Here is an 11526-nt window from a genome sequence, read left to right on the forward strand (position 1 = left end):
TCTCAGCGTAACAACAACAACAACACAATTTAAGAAATGTTTCCTGAAGTTTATTATGAATGTCCATCGGACCCTTCACCTGGTCTTTTGGTTGATAACGGTAACAGCCTAATGAGTAAAGCATGTAAAAAATTAGATCTCTCTCAGGTCGCATGAAATTCTACTCACAGATTCCTTAAACAAGCATCTCTTATTGTCTTGTGTACTGACCTTGTAAAGTGCACCGCCAACACAGGTTTTATGCTACAGCATTTAAAAAGTAGTTCATCATCAGCACATGCTGTGCAAATTATGATTAATGAACTAAAAACAGTCATTGTCAGTGTTTCATTCTCAGTCTTTTACCACAAAATGACGGTGTAACCGTCTCTTTAAGGATGGCATTAGGGCTCATACAGCTGCCGTAACATGAGTGTTTGTCCTATTATGACTTATGGCTCTTTTCAGCAGAAAAATATAGGAATATTACCAGTCACATTGTACCATTCACACTCCAAATAAACACATCATTATACTGCATGTGTGTCTCTTTGGTCAGTCCGATATTATTATTGGCTCGTACATCACACATTCATCTGCGCTGAACACGTGTCTGCTGTAAGATGATCATTATATCATGTTTAGAGGCTCAGGTACTCAGCCACAAAGATGGCCAGGATTCTGGTAAGGTTTTCCACCGTGGGTCTGTGCATCCGCTCCTCTACATCGTCCAGTGTGTGCCAGAAAACAGGAAACGGCGTGGGGATCAAGTGCAGCACTGGGACTCCTGGTGCAGGGGTACAAACAAATCAAATGGTTCAATCGAGTTTAGTTTGCTCTATGTTGTTTGGGAAATACAAACTGTTCACTGTAATACGAGTCTGTCTGTCTGTCTGTCTGTCTGTCTGTCTGTCTGTCTGTCTGTCTGTCTGTCTGTCTGTCTGTCTGTCTGTCTGTCTGTCTGTCTGTCTGTCTGTCTCCACACGACCGTTTAAAAGTTTGGGGTCAGAAAGATTTTAAAACATGTTATTCTTGTGCTCGTCAAACGTTGCATTTGTGTGATAAAAAAAAATGTACAAAAAAATTGTCATGTTGTCAAATGATTACAAAAAATGTTTTCTATTTAAATTTATTTAAAAAATTTAATTTCTGTGATGCAAAAGCATCATTACTCCAGTCTTCAGAGTCAGATGACCCTTCAGAAATCACTCCAATATGCTCACATCTCTTATTATCAATGTTAAGAATAGTTATACATACTTTTTTCATGACTTTTTTGATGAAAAGAAAATTCAAAAGAACAATTTATTTGAAAATCTCGTATCATAAGTGTACATAGGGGTTATGACAGACTTTTTATTTGAATGTTTCTTGAGGTTCACTTTTAATGTTAATAAAGTTGTGCACAATTTTGTTATTCATTTTTTAAGGCTAGACAGTAAATGACCACTGTTACGATTGGCTAATGTCATTACATAGGAACCCGTTTAACGGCCACTCACACTCCTGCACGCGAGTAAATGTTTTGAAACCTTATCGATATAAAACCATTATTTATAGACAAAGCATTTTGAAATCATTTACTGCTGTCAGATTCAATAACGTTGCTGCTTCATCTTTCAACAAAGTATTTTTGCTAACTCTCCATTACACTCTGCCCCGTTTACAAAACACTCTGAACAAACATAATCCTCGGACGTGATTCGGGACGGCATTAAAATGAACCATCCAATTGTTTCTGACGATGGGACTCTTCTAAAATCTAGTGTTAATTTCGTATAATATGAAAAATGCTTTGTTGACAAGCTTATTTTCCATGACTAAGACGACACAAAATACCTTAAATGATAACTGTGACTATATCAACATGCAATATCGTTGATGAAAAAAGATGAGACTAAAATGAAGTACAACTATTCGATGTCATATGCAAACATATTTGCCAGTGTGTGACATCACAAATTCCACAATATCCAAACGAGCCGTTTTTGGAGCTTGATTAAATAAATGGTTTATTTATAGTGAGGAGGATGTTTTAATTCTCATGTCATAACCTTTTTAATGCATCATTATTTTCTTCAACAAAAAAAAATCTTACTAACCCCCAGACCTTTGAACAGTAGTGTGTATTGTCTGTTTCCATACCTCTGTTTAAGAACGGTATGTGGTCATCCTGCACCGGGCCAAGATAAAAATCCTTCCTGAAGTAGCTCTGTTCTGATGGATGAGATGTCAGCAAGCCCTGTTTGTGGAGTCGCTTCTCTGAAAGAGAGACAGAGAGCGATGCTGACTGTAGAGGTCATGTGCTTGTAGGCAGAAACCAAATCTCTGTTGTTTTTATCTTATACCTGCAGCGATGAGTCGGTCAAACCATCTTGCCGTGTTATCAAAATGATTTACAATCAATGGTTCTGGGCCACCGAGCAGGTCCAGCAAGACTAACAGATCCTGGAAGGAAAATAGAGTTTAACGTTAAAAAAACAACAGCATATCCACAGGGCATTAATAATATTAAAAAGACAATAAATCAATTTGTTTTTAGCATTTCCCTCACTTGGTCTAGGGTCTCACAATTAGTAAAAATAAATGAAAATACTATATCTACTGTAAAATAAAATAATAAATAATAAAAATAAGAATTATAGTTAAATATTAACATGTTTAATTTACAGTAAAAAAAACCTATATATATTTTTGTTTGTTTTAACATTTCACCCAACAGGTAATATTACTATTGTACTGTTAAAAAAGAACTTATTTTTAAATACTAGGCTATTTACTTTGATTTAGCTGATGTATGCAATCTAAACTGAATGATATTTTAAAGTTATGAGCCCTTAAATATAAAAAGGGAATTAAAAAGTACTAAATTGGACAATAACCTGAACTAAAAACCTTTCATCCGTTAACATTCTTTACCCTAGATCATACAGCAATATACATGAAAAGTTAGGCTTATCCCGACACACACATCCTCACCACTGCCTGGAGTAGAGTGGTTTTGGTGGCTCCGGAAGGGTGGGGGGTACGGGCCATGAGTTCAGCCAGATAACGAGAACCGTAGAGAGAGTCTGTGTCTGTCCATTCCTCAAACGCCTCCTCTCCATCAAAAAACACCAACTGCAACGTCACATCTGCCCTCTGGAGAGAAGAGGAGACAGAGAACGCAGGTGTGATGTGTTGTGTACCTTCGACAGACAAACACCATCTCATTCTGACTCACAATGATGGACACACACTTTTGACTTGATTCAATTGGTCTGAATAGGGCTTTAGAAAACGTCTAGAAGAACTCTTTTCCTCATGATTGCGATATACCTGGTGTTTGAGGGATTTAAGCTGTGTGTCCAGAGCAGCAGCCAGCTCCAAGATCACGGCACAGGGAACGGCTGAATCACTGGCACCCACAAACACCCGCCTGGGGTTTTTAGGGTCCGCGGGTAAGATCTTTGAGTCATGGTGGCACGCTAAGAGCAGCCTGCGAGGAGCCGACGGGTCCAGCACTGCTAGCACATTGGTGAAGGTCACGTCACCCTTCGGGGTGGATGAAACGAAGGCATTCTCCTCCAGCGTCCATCCTGCCGACAGTGAACCCAGCTGGGACAAGATATGCTGTAGTAGAAAGCAGAAGATACTTTAAGAAGAGAGCACTGATTTTACTGGCTACATATAAGCTGGAGAAATCAGCAAATACAGTACTGTGCTAAAGTCTTAGGCACGTTCGTATTTTCTAGGGATGCCACAATACTCAATATAATATTGAACCGTTCAGTACGGCATTCACGGTTCAATGCGCGCTGGTGAATTTTGTTTTTGCATTTAATTAATTATTTCCATTTCTCTCCGTTTTAAATATTTCTCTCAGTTTATTTTGGCTCTATTTGAGTGTGCCTGTGAGTCTACGTGCTGATATGAGCAAATATCCAATCATATGCACTAAAGTTAAGGGGTGTTTACCCACGTTTTAAAGCCTTGCCGGTTAAACATTTCATTTGCGTGCCTATGCACTGTTTTGCATTGAGCGCGCGCATCTAAATGTCTGTCAAACACACGTGATTACTGGACAGTCTTACTGCGCTAATACTGTCAAATACACACAAGCTTAAAGCTACACTGTGTAACTTTTTTAGTTTATTCTTAGCTAAAAACACTTACTTCTTTCAAACATATATGTGCTCATTAATGTATATTTACTTCTTTCAAGTAATAAAGTATTCTCGTAAGTTTATAATATGCCATTGAAAATACATACGGGTGAGGGGTTCGAATGCCGGTCGCCATGTTGCTCCTCCATCTTGAAAGTACAGTAGCCAAAGAGGGACATACCCGTAAATTCAAGCTTCGCCTTTCGTGTTTTAACACTCGATGGCACCGTGTCGAATGTGAAGCGGGGGATTGCCGTGTTAATCTTGGACTAAATCGGCCACCGCAGGAGTTAAAACAAAATCAGAACTAATATTCACTGGATGGTCATATACCTTCTCACCACTAGATGGGGGAAAATATCACACAGTGTAGCTTTAACATTTAACAGTCGGTTATATTTTAAAGTGAAAGTAAAATTGCGTGCATCTATGAGATGCGAGCAGGTCTTCAATTGACAGCAGCGCAGTAGCCAGTAATCCAGTAGCTTTAAATCAATGTTGCATATTAAAGGATATGCAGTTTTAATTTTAGCCTACATTCATTCAAATTCATACTTAAATGCTACTGTACATCTCTGAGCTGCCACTGTAAATATATTTATTTTATATTATACAAAACACTGGGAATGTGTACACAGGTTTTTTTAAGTTAAGTTTTAAGTTTAAGTAAGGGTTTTCAAGTCTTTTAAGTGAAATAAAGAAAGAGTATTGCAATAAAAACATTTTCTCCTTAACCCTTTTCTGTTCCCTTCGCCTAAGAATAGAATACTAAAAAAACCTGAACCGAAAAACCGAGGTTTGTACTGTACCGTGGACTAACTGTATTGTTGCATCCCTAGTATTTTCACCTCCCAAAAATCTTTTTAAGCCAGTTATTTATATATTTTGCAATAGTGCAATTTCAGTTGGTAATATTAGTTTACATTTTCAAACATTTATTTTGCCATTAATTGTAATAATCTATTCCAGTGAGATTTTGGTATGCAGGAGGAATCTGACAACAGCAGTTTGATCCACACGGAGATCTGATCTCACCATCATAAATCCGTCTGGGATTACATGAAGAAAATGAAAAAAATATCTCCAAGATGCTTGAAGAAACCTTCCTGCAAAGCTCCCTGAAAAACTATGTTTAAAACGCAAAGGGTGGTCACACCAAACACTGATTTGATTTAGTTATTAGGAGTTAATTGATAAACAAAATATATTTATGACATTATTTTTCTGAAAGCATTCTCACTTTACAGCATTTTTACCCACGTGTCTAAAACTGTTCAGAGTACTGGAGCTTTGCAGGAAGGTTTCTTCAAGCATTTTGGAGATGTTGACGCAGTTCTTGTGGAATTTGTCTCCGTTTTTTTCATTTTCTTCATGTAATCCCAGAAGGATTTATGATGGTGAGATCAGATCTCCGTGTGGATCAAACAGCTGTTTTCAGACTCCTTGTGCATACCAAAATCTCACTGGAATGGATTATTCCAATTAATGGCAAAATAAAAGTAGGTAATATCAGTTTACATTTTCAAACAGACACACTATTGCAAAATATATAAATAACTGGCTTAAAAACAATTTTGGGGGGTGAAAATACGAACATGCCTAAGACTTTTGCACAGTACTGTAATTGATTATTTCTCCAACTTATATGTAGCCAGTAAAATACTGTATTTAAAATACTGTAAAAAAGTACTGTTTATCACGAAATACAACCAACAGGAAAGGAAACAATGCATATGGTCACACTGTGAGATGTTAGTAGTAGAATGTGTTGTTCTGGCCGTGGCGTTACCTGTCGTATGGTCTGACTGCCTGCAGTCCCAGGCACTCGTTCAATTAGGAGGGGCCGCAGGTGAGTCTCCCAGAGCCGATGCCCATCCACCTGGGCTGCAAACTTCTTTACTTGTGCCACAGAGTATTTACTTGGCTTATGGGAAAGCTGCAGAAAGAATAAGGTAGAGGTGGACATTCGACTTGGCCTTAAAAAGATGTCCAGTCACCTTCCTGTAGAATTGAGCTCCAAACCTAGTTAAACAAATCTGAACCAGCGAATCAAGTTTGTAGGGATTACTAGAACAGGGTATATGCAGGAATCCTGAAGTTAATTTCAATACCTTTTTAAGACTTTTTTAAGACCTTCTCAAAATATTTTAAGACCTCATCGCACTTCAAGTTCTAATCGGCAACAAACCTTTAATAAACAGTTGTAGTCGAATGTAGACTTAAAATCTCTATCGTAGGCCAATTTTGTATTGTTTATATTGCATATCTGTTTTACAACGTATGGAGGGCAACACATCACCTAACTGCGCATTCCGCAAAATACATGACGTCACCCGTAGACGGCGCGCGCCAGGGATGGAGATTAACTTTTTTCAAAGTCTACCACTGTTTTTACCAGCCACTTTTTTGTTTTTAACAAATTAATACTACAAGCTCTACAATACTTGGGCAGTTTATTTAATCTCAAGTCTCAATGAATTCCTGATATTTTCACGATGATTTGTGGTCTTTTATGGCTTCCAGTTTTATGGTTTTTAGTCCCAAGAATGAAACTATTCGTTCTGGGCATCTTTGAAGCGTGTTGACAACATTGAGCAGAACATTGTCAGTAGGGATGCACCGAAATCACAATTCTTGACCGAAACAAAAAAAGAAGAAACCAAAGCCGAAAACCGAAAAATAAAATTCAAACTAGAATGTTTAACTCGACCTCACTCATGTGTTCATTAAATAATAATGTACAGGTCTACTGGCCTGCAGAAAGGTACAGCAATTGAATAAAGTAATCAAATGTAAAATAACTGCATATTTAACTGTTTAAATGAAAGATTAATCCTTATTAAACTTACAAAAACTATTCAATCAAGAGCATTGTTTAATGTCAAACTAAATATAAGGACATCCCTCAGGCAGCAGTAAAGGCTACTGCGCCTTTAAGACCTGAGGCAGGGATATGCTCGTCTTTCTCGACTGTGCAGTTCACTTAAGGCATATTCAGGCGATGTCTGCTAGGATACTCATCAAGATGGACATGTTGACATACTTCTTGTGTGAGTTTGTCCATTTAAGAGCAAGACTTGAAAGAGAACTCAATATTTGCGCGCTGTGAGACTCGCGCGCGCTCTCGGATAATGCACAGCATCAGATCTTCTCTCAGCGCGCGCGAGTCACACAGCGCACGCGAGTGATGACGGAGAAAACGACTGGTCATATGCGCACATACGGCAGCACTCGCATGCACTGAACAAAGTTTACAGAGAGGTGAAACAGCTCGGTAGGTGAAGCGAGTTTACCCGCCACAACTCAAAATCAGCCGCATTTGGCTGGTGGCGTGCGTGGCGGCGCTAATTTCCATCCCTGGCGCGCACGCTCCGAGCAGATCTCAGACTGAGTACCCGGTTGTTTTTTAATACTTACGGGGATGAAAATAAATATATTCATAAATACTTTTTGGAGTCAAACGCTTTTGACAAAGCTTGAACAAAATACTTTCAAAATTTAAGACTTTATAAAGCCGTGATAAGACTTTTTAATACTTTATAAGGGTCTTAATTTTCCCAAAATTGATTTATCACCTTTTAAGACTTTTCAAGACCCCGCGGATACCCTGTAGAAATGTTAAGGCAGGTGTGTTGGAGCAGGTTAAAAACTAAAGTAGGCTGGGCTGTGATTTGAATAATGACTAAATAAGCACCATTAAAGCAGTACTTTGCATGCAATATCTAAGGGAATACTATGCACAATATGCTAATTTCTGTCAGGATTACTATTGTCAAAGATGATATACATCTTTGGCTTGGATTTCCGGGATGGTTCTGTTCTGGGCAAGAACTCCCTGCGAATCCATGCAGCCGAGCACGGATAAGAGCAGGGAGAGCGGTGAGAAACCCCCTTAGGGTAAACAGAACAGAAGCAACGACGTATTGCAAATAGCATTAATGTCAATATTAAAATGTACCCTAGTTTACTGAATTGAGGGAATTTAGTTAGATTCAGGAGGAATCAACTACCAAATCCCTGGAGAAACGAGATAGCTGCTGATAGTACTGAAAAAGCTTAGATATGTATGCTGTAATAGGCCTCGTATTCAAAGGTAGAGGTGGTCAGCTTGTCAGCTAATGTGAGCTTGACTGATGTGACCTGCCAGAACTAACACTATACGCTAGATTTAATATATTTTTTGTTGCCACTTTTGGAGCATGGCAATGTCAACACCCAGTTACTATACCCAGAACACTGTGTATAGTGTATACAATGTTACACATATTGTATAATATATACACATACATATATATATACACATACACATATATATATATATATATATATATATATATATATATATATATATACATATATATATATATATATATACACATACATACATATATATATACACATACATACATATATATATACACATACATACATATATATATACACATACATACATATATATATACACATACATACATACATATATACACATACATACATACATATATACACATACATACATACATATATATATATATATATATATATATATATATATATATATATATATATATATATATATATATATATATATATATATATATATATATAAACACACACACACCTATAGTTTTCCTTAATATAGTGTATTATCTTTTATTTGTATATATACACAAACATTGTAAGCCTTTTTTCAAGATTTATGCATATCAATTGATAGTAAAATTTCATCAAACTGAACTAAATAATCCTTACATATTATAAATATTATGAATTAAGAATTAAAAAATAAAAAAGACCTTAATAAAACATGTTTTATAAATCTAAACTGAACAAGGGGATCGACCGTTTATTTTGTGATTCGTCTTCATAAATGTATATAATAATAATAATAATTAAAATAATACTAATATATTTTATTTATAACACACTTATATATGAAAATGTTTAAGTTTAAGATTTGTAACCAATTTAAAATTCTTAATAATAATAATAATAATAATAATAATAATAATAATAATAATAATATGTAATGATTATTCTATTTAATTTGATGGAATTTTACTATAACATGAAAAGCATAAAAACACATTAACATTACATTTTTGGGAGTGTATGGATTGCCTTTTAGTTAAACATTGCCTAAGTTTTTTCATTTAATATTTATATTGTGCGTTATCTAGCTTTATTTCTATAATTTATTCATAGTTTTAGTTAATCATGAGGGTGCAAATAATGACCTCATTTTCATTTTTGGGTGAACTATCCCTAAAGTAAGACGGAATGGGTTATATTATAAATTAAAATGCATTGCCTCAGTGTCAACTCACCCTGTCCCTGATGAGATGAGCATCATGATGCTGTATTGAGCTGATGGGCTCTGCAGACAAATACAGCGCCAGAATCATCGCCAGCGACAACGCGCCGCACAGACACAGCAGCAGCACGCGCACACGCGTCGCTCTCAGCGGGTCACATCTGGCCAGCGCGTGCCCGTTATTGGCGTGCAAAGCTTTGGCCCTTCGGCCGGTTCTTGACATTTTGACGTGGCGTTAGAGATGCTCGAGGCGCGTCCCGCCAGCGTCCGCACTGACCGCGCGCTAAAGGACACGTCAGCACTTCCAACGGCCAACTTTGTCCGTTAACGCTATGGTTAAACGCTATGGATATGACATTTCAAAGCTTTACAAACCGAGTTAACTTATGTTTCACAGAAGTGTTTTCTATTCGTTTGAATCGCCTGGTAAACATGAACCAGAGTTAACCTTTACTCTACTAGAATTAACGTTACCGACGTAACATTTCACATGAAAAAGCGAGTTTACCTTGTAAAGGAATTTAAATATTGCCAGTGACTTCCTTAATAGCCCTGCACCCACAAAGAGCACAAATGCGTGAAGTACATCCTTCCGTTTGGAGTCACTAAGATCTGTCTATTAATAATACACTCACTGACTGAAGTCTCTGTCAACACTTGAGCCGGACTTCAGAAAGTCAGTCGCCGCCTACATCGGCAGCTTTAATCCCCCAATCATGGGTGACGATGGAACTGAAGTCACTGGATGTTTGAGGTCTTATGCATGGCGAACTGACTAACAATAGAAGGCTTGTTCTTTTATACTCTCCTCTTTTTATTCAGGCTTTGATGGGAGCAGAGTCTGCTGCAGCTTCTATTGACTGCGCTTCCGCCATGGTGATGATGTCAGTCTGGTTGAGGTATTACGTCATCTTAAAGGGACAGGCGACAAATACCAGCCGCAATGTTGACCTGCTTACTCAGTTCACGTCGGAATGATCATTTTTACATTTTTGATCGTTAGTTCAGGTGCTGTCTGTGGCGAATTGCGACCCCATGTTGAATTATTAGGGCCCTAGGTTGGCACTTGGCAGGATTAAAGTAATTAAAAATAACTATAATGTATTATGTGTATGTTATAATGTGTTGGCTTTGAGCTTGTGAACTGTTCCCGCACTTCCTCTGTATTTTTTGAGAGCCGACAACACGCCCGGAGAGATGTTGGACATGTAATGAGAGTAGTGGGGAAGATATAACACAACTAATCTATCTGACTACAAATCTGTATTTATGAGCGAATAAAATGTATTGAGGGTTTTCTTGCTCCACAACTCTGTGAATCAACGTCAAATGACTCCTCGAAGCGTTTAGCCCCCCCCCCAAAACAACGAAATATGCAGTTAGACACATTTGGTTTGTGATGCATGATGTGATGCCTTTTTGTTTTGTTATGGAAAAATATTTGCCATTTCAATATTGAATAGAAAAAATATTTATTTACTACTTTTCCAAAACCAGAAACTAATAAGAGCGGTTACCAATCAAATTAAATCAGTATCAACAAAATCCATCTTTGCACTGCAGAAGTGGCACAGAAGCTGAAGAGGCTTTTCAGTGTATTTAGATGATTTGTGGAGCTCAGAGGTGGCATGAATGACTGATTTTATGTTTTAGTTCTTCTGGCTTTTAGGAATAATAGCACCTGTCCTACTTTCTCCATATTACGGAACGGTTAGGCCAAGCTTCTGAATATCGAATCAGAGCCAGTTAAGGCTGAAGGTGTTAAGGTTTTGGGTTTGGGAGATGTTTTTGCATCTTAGTTGCAGTATACAGTTGCAAAAAAAAAGTTTATAAACCCTTGATTCTTAATACTGTGTGTCGATCCCTGGCTGTTTTTGTGTTATGTTATGTTTGTCCTGAGAAGGCAAACTGACCAACATTCTTAAAAAAGAAAAAAAAACCTTCAGTTTTCCACCATGTTTTGCATATCTGAACCCTTTCCAGCAGTGATTGTATAATTTTGAGCTCCATCTTTTCACACTGAGAACTATTGAGGGACTCAAACACAACTTTTTAAAAGGGTTGAAACATTCACTGAAGCTCCAGAAA

At 37.3% G+C, this 11526-nt stretch overlaps 1 protein-coding gene across 2 annotated transcripts; it reads right to left on the reverse strand.

Moving 5' to 3' along the window:
• Positions 1-28: 28 nt before the first annotated feature.
• On the reverse strand, positions 29-10303 carry qpctla (glutaminyl-peptide cyclotransferase-like a). 2 transcript variants are annotated; one of them, XM_067419034.1, is made up of 8 exons: positions 9947-10303; positions 9452-9781; positions 5914-6060; positions 3298-3591; positions 2959-3120; positions 2328-2427; positions 2125-2241; positions 29-766 (listed from the first exon to the last, which is right to left on the reverse strand). In XM_067419034.1, the coding sequence occupies exons 2-8, from the start codon at positions 9659-9661 to the stop codon at positions 621-623; spliced, it is 1176 nt and encodes a 391-aa protein (XP_067275135.1). In that variant the 5' UTR covers positions 9662-9781; positions 9947-10303; the 3' UTR covers positions 29-620. The 2 variants fall into 2 exon arrangements, with proteins under 2 accessions (XP_067275135.1, XP_067275134.1); XM_067419033.1 differs by having other exon boundaries at positions 9452-10303.
• Between the last annotated feature and the right edge of the window lie 1223 nt (positions 10304-11526).

Source organism: Pseudorasbora parva, chromosome 16 (assembly GCF_024679245.1).
Source record: "Pseudorasbora parva isolate DD20220531a chromosome 16, ASM2467924v1, whole genome shotgun sequence".
Taxonomy (NCBI): domain Eukaryota; kingdom Metazoa; phylum Chordata; class Actinopteri; order Cypriniformes; family Gobionidae; genus Pseudorasbora; species Pseudorasbora parva.